Source organism: Syzygium oleosum, unplaced genomic scaffold (genome assembly GCF_021117445.2).
Source record: "Syzygium oleosum isolate NSW1041296 unplaced genomic scaffold, Sole_v2.1 Sole_v2.21, whole genome shotgun sequence".
In the NCBI taxonomy this organism is placed as follows: domain Eukaryota; kingdom Viridiplantae; phylum Streptophyta; class Magnoliopsida; order Myrtales; family Myrtaceae; genus Syzygium; species Syzygium oleosum.
The window spans coordinates 1,207,213-1,232,311 of NW_026607505.1; the positions used below are offsets into that span (position 1 = coordinate 1,207,213).

Below are 25,099 nucleotides of genomic sequence, written 5' to 3' on the forward strand. Positions count from 1 at the left end.
CCACAATGATCTTCGATCAAAGGGAACTCTATTTTCTCTAAAACTGATTCATCAACTTCATCTTCAAAGCAGAAAAGTTGCCATTGTCTCTCCTCCATTCCCATGTGTTGACACCTAAATTTTGCTCAATCATTTAGGGTTTTATCGCATAAAAAAAATTATTATTAGGGTTTAATTTTTAACCATTAAACAAAAAATATTTTCATTAAATTACATGACATGACATGTAGACATTAGGAACATTTGCATTAATAGGGCCTATTAGGACACAAAATTTTTTAAAAAAAAAAAGATTTCTGGGCCGGGTTCGTCGGCCCATTCCTTTTTTCCCCTTTTTTCTTTTATTGCGCGCGGTCCATGTTTCCCTTTTTCTATTTTCGCGCGGGACGGCCCATTTCCCACGGCCCGGCCCACGCACTGTTCAACCTTCCCCCTCCCCAGTCAACCTTCTGAAGGGTACGGGGGAGGAACAGTGCAGAAGAACAGAGAAGCCAGAGGGGCGCGGGGCACGCCGGCGTGATCCTCGGGTCGTGAGCAGGCCGGCCACGGCAGGCTGGCGGTGGCAGGGGCCATGCGCGCCTGCTGGCCGGCTCCGCGCCACTGGCCGTCCTTAAATCCGAGGCCAAGAGGGAAAGAAAAGGGTTTCGGAGAGAGGGAGCGAGAGAACGGGGAGTTCCGAAGAGAGAAATCCAAGAGAGCAAGAGAGCCGGGGAGAGAGAAATCCGAGAGAGAGAGAGAGATCGGCCGCATCCTCCGGCACTCGCTGTGTTGGTGTCGCGGCCGAGAATCCACACACGCTCTTCCCTCCCCAACACCGATTTTTGGTAAGTTTAGGCCCGGGTTTTCGCCGGTTTGCGTTTTGTTTGATTTGGGGTCGGTTTCCCGAGGATCCCGACTTGCAGGCGTGCGAGGCAAGCGGACGTCGTCCGATCTATCTCGGTCGCCCTCCATTCGCCGCCGCCGAGTCGGGTAGGGAGCGTCGCAAGGAACCGCCGCCCCTGTTCTTTCTGTGTACTCTGTTTTTAGGGCTCACTGGCCGGAGCTCGCGGCCGTCCGGCTCGCGCGAGTTCCGGCCCGTGACACCTCGAGCTCAATCCTGCTTGTCTGTGCTTTGTTGTGTGTGAATCTCGGACGCGTTTGGAACCTTGATCGAACCTAAAATATCCCGTTTTCGTCGCTCGCACCAACTGTTCGACGTTTTGCCCAAACCAAATTCCTTTGGTTTTGTCTCTGTTCTGCTGTGTTTTTGGGAGTGTCAGACGGTCCCGGCGTACAGCCGGTGGCCATGGCGGTCCGGGCGTGACCGCGGGAGGAGGCGGCCAGCCAATCCCTCGTCGGGACCTGACTGATTCGCGGCTGTCCAGCCCTTCGTCGGGGCTTGGACGGCCTCGGTCAGTCGCTGGTCACCACGGCGGTGACCCGGGTGGAGGACGCTCGTTGCTCCTCGTCGGGGTGGCGATGCGGACCAAGGTGGAGCGTTGGCCGGAGCTCGGAGGGGCTGGCATTCGGGACGGTCAGCAAAGGCGGAGAGGTGGCTGGCGTTCGGGCGAGTCGGGTCAGACGCGCGGGCGAACAGGGTAGGGTTTCCGGCGATTCGGGTCCGCGGCCGCAAACCGGGTCGGGCAGACGTGTCAAAACCGAGTAGGGTTTTGTTAGTGTTTGTGCCGATTTTATGTTTATTTGGTGTTATTTGTTCTGGGCTTTTATAGTTTAAGGGTTAGAACGTGGCTTTTAGATTTTGGGCCATTTCGTGGGTGGGCCGGATTGATCAATTTGGGCTATTTTTTTTTATTTTTAGTGGGCTTTGGGCTTTGTTTGTTTTTTTTTTTAAATGAAAAAAATTCGAGCTGGGCCCTTCTCTTTTCTAATTTGCCAGACCGGGCTTAATGAATGAGTCCGGTCCGGTCGTGGACCCGTGCCGGCGCGCCCGGGTCAGTCTCGATTCGGGTCGGATGTGGAGATCCGACCCGGATCCGTTTTACATTATTTTTAAATATTATATTATTATTTTAATATTAAAAAATATTTTAAAAAAAAAATAAAAAAATTTCGAAAAATCAAAAATTTTATTTGGACTTTGGAATTGGTTTTTCTTGCCCTATTGTGTGAATAGAGCAATGTTTGATTGCACGTTATTTGGTTCCTGTATTTTTAAATTGCGTGTTTAATTTAATCTCGAACGTGATTGACCATGCATGTTGGGACGGTTGCTTCCCTTAGCTTGATTAGGGATGGAATTTTGAGACTCCAGTTAGTGTGAACACATTAGGTGGTGAATTGAGCAAAATTAGGTACCGAAATGGCACTAGTTGGTCAATTAGTGTAATCAAGTCCCCGTACCCATTGAATCTCTGGTTCGTAGAAGTAAAGCATTTCTCATGTACTTTACTTGGGTGTCTAATCGACCCACCAAAAATCGATTAGTGGCGACTCCTAGATGAAATTGATTTGAATGTTAACAACTTAAACTTAAGTCGTGAATTGATATGGGCTTGAGAGAGCTCGAGCTAAGTTTAACTTAGTAATCCATTAGACTAACCCCTTAGGCGGCGGGGCCGGTTCGGAGAGGTCGCGACACCATGGCAAATAGTGCTCATAAAAGCAGCCTTTCATCCAATTCTTTTTTCTACTCAATTATATCCTTCTAATATGCAAAGTAATCAACTCATTCCACGAAGAAGTGAATTTTAAATGTATATTTACTGTATATATATTCCAACGACCAGGAAGAGAGAGAGAGAGAGAGAGAGGTAAAAAGAAGAGGGAGAAAACTATTAACGTGTCATGCTGAGTACAGACTGAACCCCCGATAAAAAGAGCTCTGAAGTTCAAAATCCGCACCAAAACATCTATGCCAAAGCATCAGCCATGATTGAACGCTGAGCCAGCTGCTGCTCATAAAGCTCACGGAATATACGGTACTTGGCATCATGGTACTTCTTTATCCTCGGGTCATTAGATGGATGTATGACCTGAACCGGATTAAATAGACAGATTCAGACCCAGCAATTAGAAGATAACGGCATTTCCTCAGAATGCAAGAACATGTCAGGTACTAATTAAAGAGATTTCACTGTAAAATTCTTTATGCAATTAGTTTCCTTTTTTAATTTCCCGAAAAGAATGTCTCATTCTTCAAATCACTAAGTTTGATGGAATGTCCACGTTCGAAAGCTTGCAGTTGAAGCAACCAAAATGCTACCCATTCATGCTCAAGTTTTCTCTCTTTTTTTTCGAAACTTTGAACATGGGAAACATCATTTCTCCCTCATTGGGCAGTTCATGCATAGACAGACATGAAAGGGCAGAGCTTTCCCACCAATACCAAACGGGAAATCATTCTACCATGCTGTTAAACTTTTCTTGGTTCCTTTATCAATCTCAAGGTAGCATCACAATTCATGAAAATACAGGTAAATTGAAAATAGCATGTCGTGCTCACCAGACCAGCAGAATTCAGCGCTTTCATGGCCTCTCCAAGACTAGAATATTTCTTTGCTGCGACTGCCCCAAGGATTGCAGCACCCAATAGAACAGACTCACTTTCTCTTGGAAGAATAATTGGGCAACCTGCATCAGTCAAGTACAGAGAATAGCTTAGTCAAATAATATGGGCGTGGCAGGAAACTTTGAGCATGCACTTTCATTTTTACTTTTTATAGTACTAAACAGAAAGTTTCATGGTGCAAATGGGTGGGACATTGATCTCAGAAAACCGACCTCAATCTTCATTTCAATCTACTCCCAACAACAGTGCAAACATAGAGGGAGTAATAAACAACATTCTCTCATTGTCTCTGTCGGTAAAACGAATCTCACTTTCGTAATCCTCTAGTTATTCTAAATCTGTTGCTAGGCCAAGCAGGAACAAAAGAACAAGAAGTCAGAAATTACACTGTTTACATAAGCCTCCCACAGCAGTCATTCATATTAATTAGGGTAGAGTGTAGGACAGTTGAATCACGTTCCAACATGACAAGTTAATGTCAAGCAGATCAGACAATTGAAGATCAGACAGATGCTAAAGAGAGGAACTCGACAGCACAAATAGAAGGGTGGGAAGACCTATCCTCCAAACAGATGACAATTACACTGTGTTTGGGAAAAGAGTGAGGACAAATAGAAAGTGAAATCAGTGAAAAGGGAAGGAATGAGAATTGTAGTCATAATTTTTTAATTCAGTTTGGATGGAAGTTAAATGGGTGGAATGAAAATGACAAGAAAGTTGTCAAACAAAAATCATCAAAAGGTACCAATACCAACATTTCGAATTGAAAAAAAGCAAGAGGTGGGATATTGAATTGCCTTTTCCTCTCCACTTGCAAAGAGAATGGAAGGTATTAATTTTTATCTATCCAAGCCATCACTTTCACTTTCACTAGGTTTCTCAAACAAGATAAGGTTATTTCCTTGCCCTTCATTCTTTTCCCTTCATATTCCTCCTTTCCGGACATAGGCTAAAAAACGAGAGTACCTATGACGTCTGCATGTTGTTGAAGGAACAATGGATTCTTGGCCAGGCCCCCACATGCTAGTAGTGTATCAATCTGCAAAAGGAGTAGCAATATGCTGAACATGTTCTTTTAAACTTGTAGTTATCCTACTCCAAAGAAGTATAAAGAATCATAGATGCTCACTTTATGGCCATGGGCATTGCAATGCTCCACTATGTGGCGAGTACCATATGCAAGACTTTGGACAGTAGCTAAGTATAGAAGAGCCAATTGCTTCTCACTTGAATCAAGGGTTAATCCACAAATCACTCCTTTTGCTAGTGGATCCGCAAGGGGTGACCTGAACCATCAAAATATTAAGAGTATGAATTTCCAAATTCCAATAGCACTGACAAACTATATCCAGAGTATCAAACTGCACTGAACAACCTCAGTACCTATTTCCATGAAATTCCGGAAGGACATGAATATTCTCAGTCAAAGCAGCGAGAAAAGGAGCGTTGAGGTCATGCTTAAGAGATTCTAACATCTTGTTCAGTAGCTCAAATACTGATACACCTGGAAATATAACCAACAAAAAGTAAGAGATGGGACAACCCAAAACTGCATAATTACAGCAGACTATAGGACACATTTCCAATACCAAAATTGTTGGCTTAGTTGGACAATTGATATCTTACTTTGTGAAGCAGCACGATTTGCAAGCAGTGGAGAAGCTACATGATTTTCAATCACGTGATCTAACAATGCCCCAGTAGCACTTTGCCCACCCTCTGTAAGCCAATACTCTGGCACCATTGCTGGAAAAATCAAGACGTAAAAGGATCCTTCATGTAAGAATCTCCTGTTCTTAAAGCTTGGAGTAAAAGAAACAGTCTAAGAAATGGCCTTTTTACGTCTAACTACTAGTGGATTAAATAAAGACTGCTAGACTAAGAGGTGAATGAGATCAAATCTCTCATCCTAAAAGAAAAGGTCAAATCTCCCGGCATGCAGCTAAGAAAAGTCTAAAGCAAAGGACAGCAGTTTTAGGCACATATATTATAAACTTTCAAAGAGAAACAACGGTAAGACAAAGAAGGTTAAAAAGAAGAAATCAGTTGACAAGGTTAAGAAGATTGGGACAGAATAAATTGACTACTAGAGCTGGATGCTTAAACTTTTGCACCCTAGACATATCAAAGGTCCACAAACTGCGGGGTCAACAAGCCTCAATAACTACGACTGTCAAAAGATTCGTTACACTCCAAGTGTGTCAGAGAAAGCTCACAGTTGGGAAATGACCAGAAAAGCGTAAAAGTATACCTGACCAAAATGGTCCCCAGACTCCTGGAATGAACAGCTTGCTCCGTGCTACAGCCATATGACAAGTGGAAGTACCACAAACAAGCACCATCCGATGGCATATGGCCTCCTTATCATTTTCTGAATTTTTTGTTTCGAAGACAAGATCATCAACTTTAGCTAAAAGCTACAGGAAAAGCAAAGCAAACTACACTAACATCACATATTAACCTTTATCTTCAGTGTCCGACTCTGGAACACTTTCTATAACCCCAACACCACCAGCATGAGCATCAATTAGCGAAGTTCCTACAGGAGTTCCTGCTATGAGGCCTAGTTCCTAGACATAAAGGACAGTGGTCAGAAAAAATAAGAAAAGAACAAGAAAACTATTGACGATAAATATGCCCTCAAAATTTCACTGAAAAGTAGAGTGCCCTCATCTTATTGTTAGATAAATATGCTTGCTTTGTTAATGGAATTCAAGTGAGAACCACTTGAAATCAATACATTTTCTTCAGTACAAAATTTCTTACCTTTGCAGCAACTGGAGTTAGACCAGTTCCCAGAGGATGTCCAGGGAAAGCTACACTTCTTCCTGTGGACATGAAACAGTCTTGCATTACTAATTACAATGAAAAAACTCAATGCTAATATAAGTGAACTCCTATGGCAGTGTGCAAAAGTATCTGTGATACATATAACTCCCCGAAGGGTGATCAAGCAAAACAATACCATTAAGTAACCAAGTAGAACATAGAATAATACAAGCGGAGAAACCTAATAGTGTCTTCCACCCAGTGCCGACAGCTGATGCACACAAATGGAAAGAGATTGGAGAGCTTATAGATTTTTGCTTCTATTCACTGGAATTTGAGCGCTACCATTATACAGCACAGAATAAATTTTGGCTTATAACTGTAATTTGAGTGACACCTTTCACAACAAAAAAGATGCCACACAAGTGGCATGGATTGTTCCTTATCCAATTATATCTATAATCAATCTATTATCACCTTTCTCTCATCACTTTCTAATAGTTGTATCAAACCATGAGCTTAAGTGAAGCAGAAAACAGCTCCTTGAGCAACATCTTGTTCGATTTCATAATAACAAGCAAAAGAAATATCTCTTGGACCTGCCCTCGGAATTTGTTTCAAATTTGGAGAGAAGGAGAACGGGGGAGATGATATATGATAAAGGATAAGAACATTATAGTAAAAAAACGAAGACAAACTAAAAATAGCTTAAGTCCATTAATAAATGTAATAGACTCAACTGAGATTCTGAGCAAAATGACAAAACTCTAAGTGTGATATAAGGAGAATCCCTTTGATCTTTCAACCATCAACATGGAACCAATGCATTTCTTAGAAGACCAGAAATATTTCGAAAATCTACTCCAGTTCATCCACGAAACTGTAAACAGAAACAAAAATTATCTAACCAATCTTGGCATGATGACCATCCACAAGATCGGCCAGGCCAATCTCCTCCCAAAAGTCATCATCCCAGCCACAGGCTTCCATATCCCGAGAATCTTTTTCACTCTGCTGCATGTGTGCATGACCAAGATAAGTCCATTTGCATACTGTAGTGCACAAACTCCGAGTATCGTCTCCAGTTGCTCTGGCATGTAAAGAATGCATAAAAATTTGTTGAATATGGTAATACTAGGAGATTAGCTGATCCAAGTACCTGTATGACAACCAGTCACTCAAGTCCATCCACCTAAACACCAGTGACCAGGACTCTTGCAAATTTTCTTTCACCCACAGGAGCTAGGGACAAAAGTTTGCAACGTTAAAGGAGGATTCATTTAAAGTACAATTTAACCAAGATGAAAATCCAAAGGGCGATGCAACTAACTGGGACATCGTATTGTAGGAAACCAAGAGAAATCTGGGTTCAAAAGAGCTCCTTACTTGAAATATATGGGAAAACAGCAGGAAAGTGTTCTATATTTATGCAAACAAGTGAATGTTTTGATTCTTTTTTTCTTCGTATGCAGCAAGATCTGCAGGAATGCATTAGCTATCTTAAAAACCCAAGAGGGAATAGAAGAGAAAGTTTCAACAGCAGTGGAGAGCATGCCATCAAAAACCAAAACTCTCCTCGAATGATCTTTTCAATTGCAAGTGCAACTTCCACTTTTTTCCCCTTTTTTGATCAGGAATGCTCGACTAGGATATTTAAAAACTTCCAACAGCCACAACTCATCATGGTGCAATATAAGAAGCATATAGAAGCCACCAAAAATGCAAGAACTTCCAAGTAGTCCCTGACGGAAAGAATAAAAACTCAAACATGAAATTTTTGGCAAAGCAAAGTTTCTTTTTGTTTTTCTCTTGTAGGGAAAAAAAGCTAATTGCCAGTGACGTTTTTCAACCTCTGAGAGCAGTCTTAAATAACTATTTCTGATATGGAGCAGGGGCACAAGCATCGTGGCTGCCCATACTGCAGAGTATCGACAGTAAATTCGAACAGTGAGTAACAAAATTTGAGAGTAGTCTTTAAAAGTCATAACATCATAGTCTTGCTAGGAAAAGTACCTTAGGTGGTTGCATTTCTGGGGAAACAGCTCCACCGCAATATTGAAGTACTGGGGAGTTACTAGAATTGATCTTTTCAGCTTGCTTTATAGCTCGGTGATCCATCCAGACTATAATATTTCTTCTTGAATCGCCACTCCAGGAAACTGTTACTGGTGAACCATCAGCATCCACTGCAACTGCAAATAATTGTCCTATCCCATCAGAAAAATTCTATATTCCGTGCACCGATAATAGCAGATTTTAAATTACTGGATGCTTGAAAGCAGTTAATTAGTAGAGACAAACCAAGAGAACAAGTGGCAGCGAACCCAATTCCGCTGACATCTTCACCAGATATATTTGCAAGGGAGCATGCCGCTTTTACAGCAGCACAAATTGCATGCCAGATATCCGTTGATGATTGCTGGTAACAAGTAGAAGTTTCAACAGTCACTAATTTCAGTTGCAGAGCCAATTTTCATAGCCATGACTCGCCAATAAGCAGGCCATTGATAAGGCAAACTTCAGACACTAAATTACCTCCACACAGCCACCCTCTTTCCATATTTGTATTGGACTGCTAGCAGACCCTAGTAGCTTTCCTTCCTCATCAAAAAGACCTGTACAACACATTAACAATTAAACGATTCTTTCCAATTTCCCGAAAAGTATACTTTCTTCGGCACATGGAAGATTTTAAATCTTCTGTATGTTTTAGCAAAACATAGATACACTTGCACATTCAAAGCTCTAAGGAAAGTTTCTCAATTTGAAACCGCCACACCATGCAGGAAGGTCGTCTCGAGCTTAATCATCGAGACGTGTTCTTCTAACGATGACATTGTAAGAACTAAGACACGAATATGAATGTTTGAAGCATGTGCTGGATTAGGATAGAACACTCAAAAACTCCAGCGATTGAAGACTTGGCTTGTCAGATACAAGCAATTTTGGCTTCGTAGGGAAGCAATCGAAACGGCTCGATACAGATCATCGATATAATGCCTGATTAAGAGATTAAGCATAACTCGATCGATAAGATGGCCCTGGAAGTTCTATACAGATTGAACAAGAATCTGCAGCCGAACACCTGCCTACTCCGACCTGGAAGTCAACTCCCACGCTAGGAAAATCGATGCAACAGCAAGCATTCGAAAACGAGACCGAGAAACAGATGACAATCATCATCAAATGCAAGAGGCCAAAAATCCTCCGGGATTGATAATCAGGTCATGTTGCTCCTGCTCATCATCATGCGCTCTGCTAATGTAAAGATGAGCTCGGGAACGAACCGGCGCGGGCGCTGCCGGTGCCGACGTCGACGCCGAGGAAGACGGAGCGGCGAGTCGCGGCGGCGGCGGCGGCGGCGGTCGTCGCCATATCGACGGAGACGAAGCGGTCCGAAATTTCGAATCGGAGGGGTGGCGCAGGTATCAGACCGGGTGCTTCTTTTGCCAGTCGTTGGCTTCTTTTTTTTTTTTTGGGTTTTTTTTTCCCTCCTCTTGCAGAATTTATTGGTTGTTAATTTTTTTGGGGTCTTGATAAATCTGAATGGATAAGTGCCGATTAGGATCGACCAATCTTGTTTCAGTTTTTCTCCATATTTTATTTGCAAGACAGTGACACAAACGGTTCCTGAACTTTGATACGTGTTTAATTTAGTCCATAAAGCTATATAAAAATGCGCAATGTGATTCTTGAACTTTTAGTTAGTTCAATACCGTCCCTAAATTTTTAATACACGTTCAATTTAATCAATGAATTATATGAAAATATGCAATGTAGTCATTGAAAGTCCTTCCATCAATTCAAGTTTAGAAACTACATTAAATATTTTCACATAGTTCATAAATTATATTGAACATATATCAAAAATCCAAAGTTCGAAAATCACATTGAACATTAGGCTAAAGTTCAGAAATTACATTTGATAAATTAGAAGTTCATAAACCATTTTTGGCTTAAAGATTATTTGTGTCATTTTCTCTTTATTTGTTGATTGTTGTTTCAGCAAACTTTACTTTGGATTTATTTTACTCAAGAAATATATTTAAGAATTAAAATGGACCATTTTACAATTTTGAAGGAAAAACTAGTTTAAAAAACAATAATCAAATTTTCTTTCCATATCTATTATTATAAATGGATTTTTTTTTGTCAGTTTACCCATCAAACTATATTCTTTTCCTTGATAATCATTTCGAATTAAAACACAAACGAAAATACATATATGAATCATCGAGACACACGAATTGCTTGTTCCTCTCTCTCGATGTCTCTTTTTCTACTACAACTCTCGTCATGGCCATATCTGTCTACATCAAACCTTAACCTCCATTGATGGTCCCAGAGCATCTGTTATTGAAATCTCAACAAAAGATTGAAGACGAAAAATTGTAAAATATGTTATGAGAATAACTTATATTATAAGTGAGTTTCCAGGGAGACGGATAGTGTAAGAAAATTTAATATGAATGTGCTCCATTGCTCAATATTCTAATTTTGCTGTTTATTCATTCATTTCTATTCAGACAATACTTTTTCTTATAACAAAACGCAAGAATTTTCATTCTATCATACCCCTACAATTTACGAGCAAAGATATTGGAATATTAATTCATTCCATTTCATTTCGTTGTACAAAACTTAATGAAGTCTATATATGGTTAACTATTTGTTTTTTTTTTTTCAATATATCTATTTATCCTCCTATCCATTCAATATTTGGGATAGGCGTCCATGTAGGCAATACTCAAATTTTCATCACGCTCCGATGTCCTCCAAATAGCAACACCGATTGAATTCAATCGAACTTATCCAAGGGATTGGATTAGGCATTTTGGGCAACTAAAAAGACAAAAGAAAATGATTTCGGTCGAATTACAAAGGTACAATCAAAATAATTTTAAAAACACATCAACTAAAGAAAGAGACAAAAACAGATTTCACCTTTTGATATTTGATTCGACGAGGTGGGTGGGGTGGGGGGGGGGGGGGGAAATCGCTTCGCAACGGCGACCACACGTTGAAACAGGCGCGCGCGACTAGGTTTAAGGAAAAAGGTTGAGCGAGCGGCTGGCCCCCACGTGACGCCCACGAGAAAGCCGAGCAAAAGGAGAGCGGCGGGGCGGCGGATCGGAGCCCCGCCCGCCGCCGCCGCCGGGGCTCCCCCCACACGGCCGTGAGCTAGCCGGGGCGGAGAGCAGCGCCGCCGCTCGCGGCGGCCGGGGTGGCGGGGAGCGCGTACGGGACGCGGGAGAGCCGCATATTCGTTGGAGGGAGAAGGGATAATGAGATCGAAGATGCTCCCCCCCTCTCTCTCCCTCTCCCCCTCCCTCTCTCTCTCTCTCTCTCTCTAGGAATGCGAAAACCAGGGAGCGCCACGTGTGACGTTACCGGGCGAGCTGGCATCGCTGCTTGTGGAGAGGTCCCCGCACGCACGAGACGCCGTCCCCCCCCCCCCCACCAAAAAAAAAAAGAGAAAATCATGGAACAAAGCCTTCACCTTTTTTTTTTTTTTTTGCTCGGCCTGTGCCCTGTGGCGCTCCTCCATCTCTCTATCTTCTTCTTCTTCTTCGTCATCGTCATCATCATCTTCATCTTCATCTTCATCGTCGCCTTCCCAGCTTCGTCGCTTTCTTCTGCTTTGAAGAAATTTCGATTCGATATCGAAAGAGAGAGGAAGAGAGAGAGAGAGAGAGTGTGTTTTGATTGGCTAATCAGAGCAGCAGATTCTGAGCGGGGGGGGCTTTTCGGTCGTTCGCCATTTGGCTTTCGGAGCTCGCGCAGGTACTTCGATTGAGTTTTTGCCGGAGATTTTCCTGCGATATCGCCTCGAGAGCTCGAGGTCGAGCTCGAGCTGATTTCGCGATTTCGATTGAGCTGCTGATCTGAGGCTAATTCTGAGTTTCGATTGATTGTTTCGCCGATTGCTCCGGATTGCTGCTGTTTATGGTGATTTTGATTCCCTGATTCTTTTGTTTTTGTTTTTTGGTGTTGGTGTTGTTAGTTCGTATGCTCCGTGGCGCGCTCGAGAATGCGACGTTCGATTGGATCAGGAGCCGCGGAGCTGGTGGCAGGCTTGATGGTGTGAGGCGTTTTACTCATGTGTAATAGAAGGGCTGCGTGCTTGAGCGAGTCGCTTGCGCAGTCTGAGCACGCCGCGGTCGGTCAGCGAGACGAACATCAGGCTGTTTGCTCGGCGATGGATAGCCCCTCGGCGGCTCCACCGTCGGACCACGGCTCGCACTCGAGCTCCAATGACGAGGCTCTGCGCTTCAAGTTCCTGTGCAGCTTCGGAGGCAGCATAATGCCCCGCCCGCAGGATGGGAAGTTGCGGTACGTCGGCGGGGAAACCAGGATTGTGTGCCTGCCTAGGGAGATTGCTTATGAGGAGTTGATGAATAAGATGAAAGAGCTCTATGAAGCTGCAGCGGTTCTGAAATATCAGCAGCCTGATGAGGATCTCGATGCGCTGGTCTCGGTTGTTAATGACGACGACGTGACTAATATGATGGAAGAGTATGATAAGTTGGGCTCTGGTGAAGGGGTGAGTAGACTCAGGATTTTTCTCTTCTCGAACACCGAGCAAGATGGCTTGACACATTATATAGACGGAGTTGAGAGGGATACTGAGCGAAGGTATGTTGATGCCTTGAACAATATGAACGACCCATCAGATTTTTGGAGGCAACCTGTTGATGATATTCACCTAACTGAACAGTTCTTTAACCCAATAAGTTTGGAGGGAAGCATCCACAGCCAGAGAAACAGTGACATGCCTGTGATACCATTTAACTTGCATCAACTAACAGTTCCACATGTGGGTTCAGGACAGTATCAGCAACCTGTTAATCAGAGGTACGGTGAAATGGATGCCCAGTGGAGTCCAGTTTACTATTCCCCGCGGCATCATGGGCCAAAAGCTGACTTTCCATCTTCTCCTTCTTCTGCACGATTTCCCATGTCCTTTGGAGAATTACCAGACAGAGGCATAGATAGAATCCCGGATGAGCATGTGCGGCCTCAAGCAATCCATCAGCCAACCTATGACCACCAAGGACATGTCCCTGACAATTTAATGTGGTTGCATGCTGCTGGAGGGGATAAGGCTGGTTTTCCGGGAAGCATATTGAATGGTGCTAATGCTTTCGACGGAGGCAGTACCTGCGAGCACTGTCGGATGTCCGTGCCCAGAAGTCACTCACATATGGAGCAACCTAACATGGGTAACTGTCTTCCACTTGTCAACAACTCATGCGTTGAGTGCACGCCGAATTTGGAAAATCACGTATTAAACACTAGCAGTAATTTACACCATGGAATTTACCAGAAAGAGCAGATCAATCCACATGTTCCATATAAGGATGGTTGGATCTTGCAGAATCAGTTAAGTCCGCGGGTAGAAGATGCAAGAGCACACATCTCTGGAGCTGGAAGGTTGAATGATCACTATCTTGCAGATGGTCCAAGCTCCAACTTTCATGTTGGCCCCGCTAACTTAACTGACGGGCGTCACTCACCGCTACAGTATGCTCATCAGTGTGCTGGACCTGAATTGAGCAATGAAATGTATCATGACCAGGCTGTGGCTCCTCACTCACACATTCCTCTTCCGGAAGAATACTATGTTAGATATGGAAATGTGGCTCCTGACAGCATGTACACAGTCTCGCATGGACACATACCTCCGCATGGAATGTGGAGAAATATTCAGAATCCTGTTTATGGTGCTCCTCCTTATGAAACCTCTGGTACACCTCAGCTAATAAATGGTGCTGTTAGCCCAGCGTTACTCCGTACACCAGAGGAAAGTCCAAGGCTTGTTAGGGCAATAGACACTCAAAATATTTCTTCCGGATCCTCACCAAATGCATTGGTTTTTGATGGGAATGCTGTCCCTGAATTTTTTTCTGGTCATGGTTCGAAATTGAACTTAAATACTCTTCAAGAGAACGGGGGTGCATGTGTTGAGGAAACCGGCCATTCATTGAGGGTCCCTTTTGTCAACATTCCGGAATCAAGAAATGAGAATCATGTAACCGACGTTGAGGGGAAAGATAGGAGCAATATTACAGCAGAAGATAGGGAGACCATTGATGAGCAGGGCCAGGCTGGTTCTTGTCCAGAGGGAGATGAAGTTTTAGGCTCAAAACCTGAGGTAACTAGTAGCCCAGTGGAAAATGGTGGGACAATTGTTGGATTGGTTAACAAAGATTCCTTTTCTCCTAAAGAAAAATCAGAGACGCCTGTTAACCACTTGAGCATCCTCCCTGAGTTGATTGATTCTGTGAAGAGAGCAGCATTAGAAGGAGAGGAGGCAAATGCTGGAGCCAAAGAGAATAAAGGTCCTGCAGACGAGAACACAGTTACAGAAGAAGGAAACGATAATGAATCTGAATTGGTGGTGAGTGGGTTCCGTGCTAACAGAGTCTTCTCTGGAGTGCTCTTTGTCCTTGTCTTTTCAATCTTCTGATTTTGCTGTTCTCTGTAGAACACCCAAGGAGAGTTGGAGTTGGAGTCTGATAACGACGGTAATTTGAAAATAGAGCCAACCAAGGCCGAGGAAGAAGCCATAGCCAGAGGATTGCAGGTCTTCCTTTGCTCCTCGTATACATTTCAAATGCCATTAGTCATCACTATTAACTCAGTTCACTGCTATTGCTAGTCGCCATATAGTCTTCTTGCTAGGAGCTAATGGATTCCATATTTTATCAGACAATCAGAAATGAAGATCTGGAGGAAAACCGAGTCCTAGGAACCGGAACATATGGAGCAGTGTACCATGGAAAATGGAAGGGTTCTGATGTAGCTATAAAAAGGATAAAAGCGAGCTGCTTTGCTGGAAGACCTTCAGAACGAGAACGCTTGGTAGTAACAATAATCATTCTTGCCTTTGTGAAAAAAGAGGATCGCACTATGTTGAGTATGGATTTTTAGTGCGAAATTCATCCATCAGAAAAAATTGGCATTTATACCATAACCTGTAGAGAATACAGATGCTAATGAAGCTGAAGGCCCCTGGCACATGACGAATTACTTAGCTGTGAATCGAAAAGCTATGGTTTTCCTAACTCAGAGTTGTTTTTGGCATATGCTCTTTTTTCATGCGCTAGGTTGTGGCTTTATTTTTTTTTTTTTTGAACTTGTTAAGGTAGCTCTCTTAAATAAAATAGGTCAGCAAAGGACATTTTCTGTGAGATGTTGGGTGGTTTATTCTCCAAAGGATAAAATTTAGAATAAGACTTCCTTTGCTTTTTGCTGTCGCCCTATCTTCTCTTTTTAGGGGTGCCAAAGCCTCATTTATCACGAAATCATTGGTCTTCAGTAGGTTAGTTCCACACTCATAACGAGAAATTTGTGTGAAAGAGAGGACAGGGAAAGAACTCGTAGGAAAAGTAGAAGCTCCACAACTAGAGTCTTCACTCTCTCTGAGGTTGAAACTTGTGCCATAGATTGGTAATTCGTGAATCTCTCTTGTAGATATCTGATTTTTGGAGGGAGGCCTTGATATTAAGTTCCTTGCATCATCCAAATGTTGTTTCCTTCTACGGTATAGTACGAGATGGTCCAGATGGATCTTTGGCGACTGTGACAGAGTTTATGGTCAATGGATCTCTGAAGCAGTTTTTGCAGAAGAAAGACAGGTAAGTTTTGTGGTGATGGTTGAGGCTTTCACTAGCAATCCTTTCGATTCTGATATTTCAGATCAAAATGTACTTTCCTCATTTTCCGCTCCTACAGCAAAGGTATGCTATCTGACCATTGTGTATATGATGTTACAGGACTATTGATCGTCGCAAAAGACTCATCATAGCTATGGATGCAGCATTTGGGATGGAGTATTTGCATGGAAAGAACATTGTACACTTTGATTTGAAATGTGAAAATCTTCTAGTAAACATGAGAGATCCTCAAAGGCCTGTCTGCAAGGTATGAAGACTTTTATAATGACTCCCTGGAAACTCCATGCTACTTGTACCAAGTTGTCACACCTATACGTCTGATTGTCGTCTTCTTTGGTATAAAATGGTCCAATTTGTTTGGCATTTTTCGGGATCATCACATCATTTTTTTTCTGAAAATCCAATGAGAATTTTAACTTTCATCGGCCTACTTCTTCCATGTGTGATTGTTCTCCAGATTGGTGATCTGGGATTGTCAAAGGTAAAGCAACACACATTGGTATCAGGAGGTGTTCGTGGCACGTTACCCTGGATGGCACCTGAGCTTCTCAGTGGGAAAAGTAATATGGTAACTGAGAAGGTAATTACTTTATGGAGATATTTTTGAAGCTGGAAGAATATTTGACCTTTTTTATCTTTCCATTATTAATTGTAAGACTTGTTATCTCCTGTCCTGTAGATTGATGTTTACTCCTTTGGGATTGTTATGTGGGAATTGCTTACTGGGGAAGAACCTTATTCAGATATGCACTGTGCCTCTATTATTGGTAAGTTATATGTATTTTCCTGGTGAATATGCTCCCAAGAAGATGGTTTTGGAGGTTATTCTTCACTTAGTTTCTGTAATGTTATCAACCATCTGCAATGTCTAAACAGGTTTCTTTCATGGAAATGGTTTTTCTTTATTTTTAGATTTAGGCAAATTCAAAATGTGATTATTGTCTGTTCGGGTACAAATTGGTTTATTTACTCGCGTGATTAGCTCTACAATAAGAGTCCAAGATGCTGGGTAGATAGAACTTACTTTTAATAGAGTGAGCAAGATATATTTCTTTGTGGTGGACCGGTGGTTTTTTGTTTGGGGAGGTGTGTTTTGTGAGTTGTTATATGCTATTGGCAGAAAACCAGCTCAGATGGGACAATTCTTGTTTTGCAGGCAAATTTTTCTCATTTTATGTATAATAAAGTGGCAATAGTAATATTAGAAACCAAAGCAGGGTTCATGTCTCTTCGAGACAGAGCTCTTCTTGAATTCGGGTCAGAGAATGTGTCAATATAAATGAGCTAATTAATATCTTTTAGACATTCATTTCTAAATGAGAAGGATTTCTGGGATGGTATTTGTCTTATTTGGATTCTGTGGCAGTGTTTGAGTTGAATGGCATATTAAGCTGCCCCTTTTGCACCATACGATGTTATCAAAATAGCTTGATCATGGTCTAATAAATATCATGAATGCTAGAGCATTTAATTGCGGTAGTCTTATTACTACTTAAGATTCTGGTTCGCATGAAATTAAATGGAACATCTACTTTTCATATCTGTTTTTACTACTTCTCCAATCATGTCCTATACTCTCAATTTTTCTAGTCAAGTCCTTATACTTAGACAAAATGTCTAATTAAATTCTTCCAACACCAAATCTGGCTAAATCTAGCTGATGTAGCTGACAGAGAACGCCGGAGTGTGATGTGGATTAGATATTGCCTACGTTACATACCACGTGGACAGTGAATTGGTGGGAGCATTAAAAAACGAATTAAAAAATAGTTATCTGTTCACTGCACACGGCTTATGGTGGGTATCCAGGTGGGTAATATTAAATCCTTGTCACACTCCGGCGTCCTCCGACGGCCATGCCAGCTGGATTTGGCCGGATATTATGTCGAAGGGACTTGACTAGACATTTTGTATAAGTACAAGGGTTTGGTTAGAAAAATTGAAATTACAAGGACTTTATTGGAAAAGTAGTGAAAGTACAGAGACGAAAAGTATAATTTTTCTAAATAAAATTGCACGACTGTGCATCTCAATAAAGATCAAGATGGAGGTTTCTCTCTAGATGTATGGTGGACGTTGAAATACATAAGACACCTAGTCTGTTGGCATGTCCTTATGGAAAATGTGGCATTTGAATATTTTTAGAAGAATTTCCAATGTGCTGCAAGCCTTAAAGATGAAGAGACATATAACACTGATATTGTGCGAATAAGGTGAAGCCCATAACTGTTGACCAGCCCTTGCCAAATTTGTTACTAATTGCTGGATTCAAGCAGAATCTGGACTCTGGGAAGTGACTCATTTGCAGTTCTTAGCCTTGTCCATGGTCATATCTGTCATAATATAGTAGATGCACGATGTCAACAGCTTGGTGTTAGAGTGTACATGACCGAGTTCCTGTTTTTTTGGACAGGAGGAAGCATCTGATTCATTAAATGATGACACGTTGTGTTCATTTATAGCAGATCTTCCATTTTGTTGAGTTGTCCCTGTTCTATTGAAACTTATGCCATTCCTTCATGTTCTCAGCCGTTATGCCTCCCGTGTTTTGCAGGAGGTATAGTAAATAACTCTTTACGTCCACAAATTCCAGCATGGTGTGATCCTGAATGGAAATCCTTGATGGAGAGTTGTTGGGCCTCGGATCCATCAGAAAGGCCATCTTTTTCAGATATCTCTCAGAAGCTGAGGAGTATGGCTGCCGCAATCAACGTGAAATAATTAGTAATTACATTTACTTGCCAGTTCTCTTCTTGCCTTCACATCCTGTCTGCAAATTTGGAGCTGAAAAGCCACAGGAGTATAGTTATCTCAGCTAAGGTCTTCTTCTGCTTTTAAAGTACCCCCACGATGGTAATGAATTTCTTCTTATATTATCAGTTTCAATGAAGTTATAATGGTTATGCCGATTAAAGTTGGTATTTCCATATAAAATGCAACTACACGTGCTTTCGTCTGGGTTCTGCTCAGAAAGACTTTGCAGTGGACCAAGCACACCAGCAATAGCAGCTGAATATGAAAAGTGAGTCTCTCTCTCTCTGTTCGAATCATTTACTCAACTACATTGGAATATGTCAGCACATCTGATAAAATCTCCTCATTTTCTTCGCAGGATATATTGCGAGTCGGGTGTCTTGTGTGGATGATTGGAAACACGAAATGAGGTTATTCTATATAGAATATGGAGCAGAACCGAGTCCTGAATAAAAAACGTGTAGATACTCGACGGTGAGTATGGCATTTAGATCTTTGTTATGGAATACAACTTTATGCAAGTCTTAACTTGTTTAATTCTTTTTATTAAATCCCACACCCCCTGGCCAGTGGTACATGTTACTATTTTCTACATGAAACTGGTTCTGGTAATGTACAAAAGCATATGATTATTTGTCTGGGTTGCTGTAGACTTGCTAGTTTTGACATTCTTGCGAGATAATTGGCTGTACTGCTGTTTGACACGGCAGCGCAAGAGGCTTTGTAATAATGTAATGAAATGTAATGACTTGGCGTTTGTCTCGGTCAGTGTTGAATTGTCCATAAGAATGAAGTGGGTGAGAAATTTTGCTGCTTTCTTTTGACTGAAGTGTCTAACCATTCCATCCATTTTCTTGTTCTGCATTCATTTATTTATTTATTTTCCTTTGTGGATGATTGAGCTTTCTGCTTTCATTTTCTTGATCTGCCACTTGGGATAAAAGAAAACAATCTAGGCCTGCTCTTTAATTAACCAAAAGAGAAAATTAATAAGTTAGCCTATTCATTTTCATTTGGATGAACAATTTGTAGCTTTTTTTCTCTGTTGAGTCTTTCTCTTCACGAGTGAAGTTGCTGGCTTCTTTTTGGGATCTCTACTCTGAAATCCAAGATGTAGCAGGGTGTCAGAACTAGTTCTCACTATCCTCACATCTCCGCTTTGGAAAGTCATAAAATGTGGAAAGAAAGAGGATTTATGAGGGGGGAAAATCCAAATTCTCTCAATTTTTATCTCACAGAAAACCCGATTTTTCGTTCTGAATTTTTTCTAATGAACACAACTTCTTGAACCGCAAATTGTACTCGGGTTGAAATGGGCAACTGGAACTGGATAATTACAAAAGTCCAAAGGGTCGTGCCCTGCTATATTATTCAAGAATAGACACTTTCATGGAAAATTGTCCCGCTTGTTTGATAGGTCAATATTGCTCCAAAATAATACTCGATAATAAAAAGGAGAGCAAATAAACGTCAGATAGGCATAGTAACACAGATTCGGATTGACAAGTAAGTTTAGCTAATTTCACGTGCAAGTTAGTGAATTTTGAATTATCAAACGCACAATTTTTTTCTTTTCAACCAATGCATTGGGCCTTGACAAAATTCTTTAGGAAAATATTGATGCACGTAACAGTGACATCAAATCAAGAAAATTAGCTACATATATATTATGTCCATGTTAATTGGAAAATTAATTAGATTCGATCAAAGTTTATCGATCGTAAGCAATGAATAGGTAGCGAATTCGAGCACTATATCAAAATTTGGTGATATGAGGGATGGTAACTTTTAATATGGATTGACACTTCAAAAGTCTCGTCAAGTGAAAATTTTCAACAACACAACCAGAGGGCTAAATTTAAAATATGTTTTCCCTCCAAATTGGCTGGTTCTAGAAGGGAAAAAGTTCAAAGGCGGAGAGTGCTTGGTCGCATTCGCGAGAGCGACGGACCGCTCCCGCCTCATTTTCCAAACTTCTGCCATCCCTTTCAGACGTCAAGGGGGGACCTATCCAGGACAGTCGGTCCTGCATTGAAAAAACATAACCAAATGACCGTTCTTTCTTAGTTTAGAATCCTCTGCTGATCTATTCTGATCTTCTCGATTGAGTCTTGACTTTGTGCCCTCTTCAAAATCAATCCCGATGCAAATGTGTACGCTCATGAAAGAGACTGCAGCAGGTTGGTTGATGATGGTGGGTTCCATATATCTACCCCATACGAAGAGGAGTACGGACCCTGTTGTCAAACACCTGGTTGACTTTTACTGTCCCGTGCATTACATGAAGCCCCGAAAGCTTCGACAGTTCTGACCTTAAATGATTAAGAAAAGATTGGATCAGGGGGATATTACTCAATGAGGGTGGCATCACCAACTCTCTCTCTCTCTCTCTAATATTGCTTAAGAAAACCCTACGGAGAGGTCAAACTGGGTGACGCCATCGATTCCTCTGCACAAGTATACCTAACGCACTGTGGAGAGACCCTTATGATGGAAGTCAACGCTCGCACGTCCCGAGTCACATCCCGCTCGCGCCGGTATGCATTACGCACGCAGGGCATGATGAGCTCCTGAGATGGTGAGCGTGAGTAGCAGTGAGCTTTTACATTTGGGAATGATGCAGTTTGCATGCATGGGGGGATCAAGATCGACGCGCGTGAGATGACAACCCTGGCCTCTGGGGTTGCATCATCGAATATTGAGATTTTCTTGCTCCCTTTGGGGCTCAGTGTGTGATTAGGTCATCCACGTTTTTTGATCCATGAACAGGCCAATGTCCACTGCTCAAGACCCGGAAAGAGTTTGCTACTCATGGAGTGGTACGATGAACGCAAGATTTCAAAGGTATCCGAAAAGTTGTGGGCTACATCGTGCCACGTTGCTACACATCGGGGAAAAAGAACGACGATGTTGCCGTTGGCCTCAAAATTCAATTAGATACAGAGAGGAATGGTGACCTAGCCTCCTCCAACAGCCGTCTATCGGCTCATTCACAAAATCATATTTCAAAAGTCACACGTGTTCTATATAACCACAATCCTAAACGAAAATTCACCTCGCAATCCGCACATTTCATCGTGTTTTCCGCATGAAACATACTCGAGTTCGATTCTTTGCATTTTCAGAGGAAGTCTCTCCCTTTCGGACCGAAACTCATTATCTACCGTTTCGGCATCTCTAACGTTACTTTTTCTAAATTCTAATTTTTGCAGCGATAGCGCACCTTCTAATCTGAACGTTAAGCAGAAAAGGTGGATTCTCTTTGGATGCCCCTAGTCTATGGGTTTGTTGTGAGGAAGAGATTAGACGAAACATAAAAAATTGGAACTAGGGTTGACAATCGCTCAGTATGTTTTAGCCGAGAGGGAAAGGCTCCATGGAGCTCAGCAACTGCGTCCGTTTGTAGCGTTTCCCTGCGCATTATCTACGCAAAAAGTGCATTCGCGATAATGACAGGCGGCTTGAAAACAAGTGATCCGCAACAACTACGTGTTCACAAACCAAACCGGGTCAATAACCGTCGCACTCATCACGTAATTGGAGAAAATATATCGCAAGGTGAGTCAACCGGGAGTAACTTTGTCAACCATTGTGACGTTGGCAAGATCCTTACATTATTCCCTTGCCTTGTAAATCAAAACATCAACCGGACGAGGATTGGCCAGGTGGCGCGGATTAATCATATCATAAGATCATCGCCACCATGACAACACGAAGATGATTTCCGATTCCTTGAAGATTACTACTCTTTGCTAAATCACTAACCGCAGGACAAAACTCAGTGTTGGTTTCCAGGTAGCTTCCTCAACTTGTTCGATATTATATCATTTCCGTGTCGTTTTTTTCTCTCTTTCTCCTATGTTTAGTTGTTTACACTTAGGTTACTTCCCTCGATGAACCGAACTGATGAGCCATCGGACCCTTTACCTAATATTCCTAGAAGAAAGAGAGAGAACTAGGGGTGGACAGGGCAACAATAAAACATTCAGAGTTTTGAGAACTGCATGAGGAAAATTGGAGAAAGGGGGTCATCTTTGCGCAAAATGAAAAATCTCACTCTAGTAAACCCCGAACATTGGCGCAATTGGTTGAAACATCGGAGATTTCCAGCTCGGAAACTAGAGGTCACCCATTCGAATCGGATTACTTACTGCATGTAAATTGATCTAGGCCAGGGCCACCTACACAAGTCAAAGGTCTGGACTAAACTGGTTCATAGGCTTGCAGAGTGTTAATGACCCTCCAGGTAGTCGGTTTTCCACGCCCGCACTCCTATGATATAAAGAACACATACACTCCATTATTTGCGAGCTACATAAACCAGAAAAATGAATTTCCCAAGAAAATTGAACTCATGAATATTCTTTTGCTTCATTCTTACAGGTGGGAGATCCTTTGGAAAGAAGTAACCCTCGTCGATATCTGTGTGTGTGTGTGTGGGAGAGAGAGAGAGGGAGAGCCAATAATTCCACAAGATTATTGAATTTAGCAAAGAAACGAATCGAGCTTATCCTCTTATGAAGACAACCCTTACCAGCTCTCACTCAAGAGACCACCCACTTTTAAGTTCTTAGGTCTATGATGATGATGAAATCATGCAATGTCAACATGCAGAGACAGAGAGAGAGCGAGAGATTCCAACCAAGAGACAGAGACAAACAGAAGCATGTCTTCTCCCTCGTCCCAAAGATCTGAGTCAATTTGATTTATTAATTGCGCACACAATAAAATATAATTTTGAGGGAGCGAGTGCTCTTTTGAATTTTGATCGTTTCCTCTTGTTGATTTCTTCTTGGGGTGCGGTTCCCTAGCTCATCTTTCACGTTATGAGAGAAAAAAGATCAATAGCAGAAAATAATAAACTAGGAAACCGAGGTCAATGAGTGGTGTTTCTTCTGCAAAAAGTTTGAATTTAGGAGGCCTATCCTTTTGTTTCGGTCTTGCTTTTCTTGTTGAATATTGCAATTGCTCCTACGCTACCTTTCGTTGACAAGTTGCCCTGTAACAGCTAGGGTGTCTCATTAAACAATGGGCTGTAACCTTTCCTAGAATCGAAAGATAGGCACACATTTGATCACCTTGGGGATGATCTGTTCATATATATGAGAGAATCGCTACCAATCAGCAAGAAGACACATTCTTGCAGTTTCTTAGTAGCTGAAAAAATGGGGGTTTAGCTGGTTTTATAGTCCTTCCTTTTCTTTTGAAAAGCTCATTTACAACTCATAAGAAATGTGTGGGGGGTAACTTTTAGTTGATGGGTAAAGGTAGGGACATCTTAATAGACATTGCATTCTTTAATCTCGCAAAGTTAATAAATTGTCAAACTAGTTTTAATTTCACAGGTCTTTCTCCGAACAGATTTCCTTATCGTGCCGTTTTAACTAGGGTGTAATGCAAGCAAGGTTTTTAAAGCATGTAAACTTGTACCGGTTTGTGATTCTCGCATCCTACATAAGTAATAACAAACCTTAACTAAGTGAGTAGCGGCAGAGCCAAAGGAGATTGAAGGGCAAGTTTGGGCCACCACTCGGTAATATGGAGCAAATAATTTCTTGTGTGAATATGTTTTCTTATAAGTTCAGTCCATCAAGAATTGAGTGATCTTAATTAACCATCAGATATGTGAGTCTAAAATGGAATCCACCAGATTTAAGTAAGTCCAAGCCACAGTTTCACACAAATATATCGATGCCATTGAAGATTTTCATCAAGGTGCGCACTTCGTTCCTCCTAACCCTAATCTGCAATCCATTATTGAATTCATCTTGCTTGTGTTTTGCACCATGTCTGCGACAGGTGAAGATCAAGCGAAAACCTCCCCATTCTCTATCTCATCTTCCTTTTTCTGAAGATAGCACTATGTATTGTTAGGACATGTAACCTCTGGAGTCGCAAAGAATTGCACTGGCAGCTTTCATTAGAACGTGAAACCCTTAAGAAAATAACCAAATACTCCTATTAGTCCTATATATACTTAGCTAGTTGTCTGCTAGCACATGAGAGAGAGAGAGAGAGAGTAAAAAAGGTTTCCTTGAAACTTAAAAACCACATTATTTCTCGGCTAGATAAAAGCAACTTAAGGCGCGAATGATAATCATTTTGTTTCTTTGTTTTTCTATTTTTTTGTTTCCCGGAATAGGTTTGGGATAGAAATCCGTTTGGTAAAATAATTTCATTTTTTATTTTTGGGACAAATTTTGGCCGAGAAATAGAGATTTGAAATAGAAACGAGAAGTTAAAATTTTCTACTTTTTTATTTCTAGAACATAAATAGAAATAGCAACTCTCCCTTATTGCTCACTCTTGCCACCCACCGCAGCCCATTCGCCGCCTGCCCGCTCGCTCGCTGACCATTCACCGCCGCCCGTCGCCGCCGCCCCCTGCC

The 25,099-nt window shown here is 41.8% G+C and overlaps 2 protein-coding genes across 3 annotated transcripts; one reads left to right on the forward strand and one right to left on the reverse strand.

The window, feature by feature from the left end:
- Positions 1 to 2,650: 2,650 nt before the first annotated feature.
- On the reverse strand, positions 2,651 to 9,756 carry LOC115677411 (uncharacterized). The gene is made up of 15 exons (XM_030600577.2): positions 9,565 to 9,756; positions 8,813 to 8,892; positions 8,579 to 8,696; positions 8,291 to 8,469; positions 7,437 to 7,519; positions 7,186 to 7,367; positions 6,275 to 6,336; positions 5,970 to 6,078; positions 5,760 to 5,879; positions 5,135 to 5,254; positions 4,892 to 5,012; positions 4,638 to 4,794; positions 4,475 to 4,547; positions 3,443 to 3,570; positions 2,651 to 2,972 (listed from the first exon to the last, which is right to left on the reverse strand). The coding sequence occupies exons 1-15, from the start codon at positions 9,650 to 9,652 to the stop codon at positions 2,850 to 2,852; spliced, it is 1,743 nt and encodes a 580-aa protein (XP_030456437.2). The 5' UTR covers positions 9,653 to 9,756; the 3' UTR covers positions 2,651 to 2,849.
- A 2,025-nt stretch (positions 9,757 to 11,781) lies between these two features.
- LOC115677349 (uncharacterized) lies at positions 11,782 to 19,468 on the forward strand. 2 transcript variants are annotated; one of them, XM_030600503.2, is made up of 11 exons: positions 11,782 to 12,061; positions 12,282 to 14,678; positions 14,766 to 14,864; positions 14,990 to 15,142; positions 15,755 to 15,918; positions 16,057 to 16,204; positions 16,415 to 16,537; positions 16,637 to 16,724; positions 18,512 to 18,681; positions 18,838 to 18,979; positions 19,070 to 19,468. In XM_030600503.2, the coding sequence occupies exons 2-9, from the start codon at positions 12,378 to 12,380 to the stop codon at positions 18,676 to 18,678; spliced, it is 3,243 nt and encodes a 1,080-aa protein (XP_030456363.2). In that variant the 5' UTR covers positions 11,782 to 12,061; positions 12,282 to 12,377; the 3' UTR covers positions 18,679 to 18,681; positions 18,838 to 18,979; positions 19,070 to 19,468. The 2 variants fall into 2 exon arrangements, with proteins under 2 accessions (XP_030456363.2, XP_030456361.2); XM_030600501.2 differs by having other exon boundaries at positions 11,783 to 12,061; positions 18,512 to 18,979.
- The last annotated feature ends 5,631 nt before the right edge of the window (positions 19,469 to 25,099 follow it).

Excerpts from the sequence above, each read along its gene's own strand:
- LOC115677411 (XM_030600577.2), bottom strand. The coding sequence starts at position 9,652 with ATGGCGACGACCGCCGCCGCCGCCGCCGCCGCGACTCGCCGCTCCGTC. Across the intron at positions 7,368-7,436 it reads AGTGACTGGTTGTCATACAG|AGCAACTGGAGACGATACTC; the intron begins GTACTTGGATCA and ends TTTACATGCCAG. Across the intron at positions 5,880-5,969 it reads GTCGGACACTGAAGATAAAG|AAAATGATAAGGAGGCCATA; the intron begins GTTAATATGTGA and ends CAAAAAATTCAG.
- LOC115677349 (XM_030600503.2), top strand. The coding sequence starts at position 12,378 with ATGTGTAATAGAAGGGCTGCGTGCTTGAGCGAGTCGCTTGCGCAGTCT. Across the intron at positions 14,679-14,765 it reads ATAATGAATCTGAATTGGTG|AACACCCAAGGAGAGTTGGA; the intron begins GTGAGTGGGTTC and ends TGTTCTCTGTAG. Across the intron at positions 16,725-18,511 it reads GCACTGTGCCTCTATTATTG|GAGGTATAGTAAATAACTCT; the intron begins GTAAGTTATATG and ends CGTGTTTTGCAG.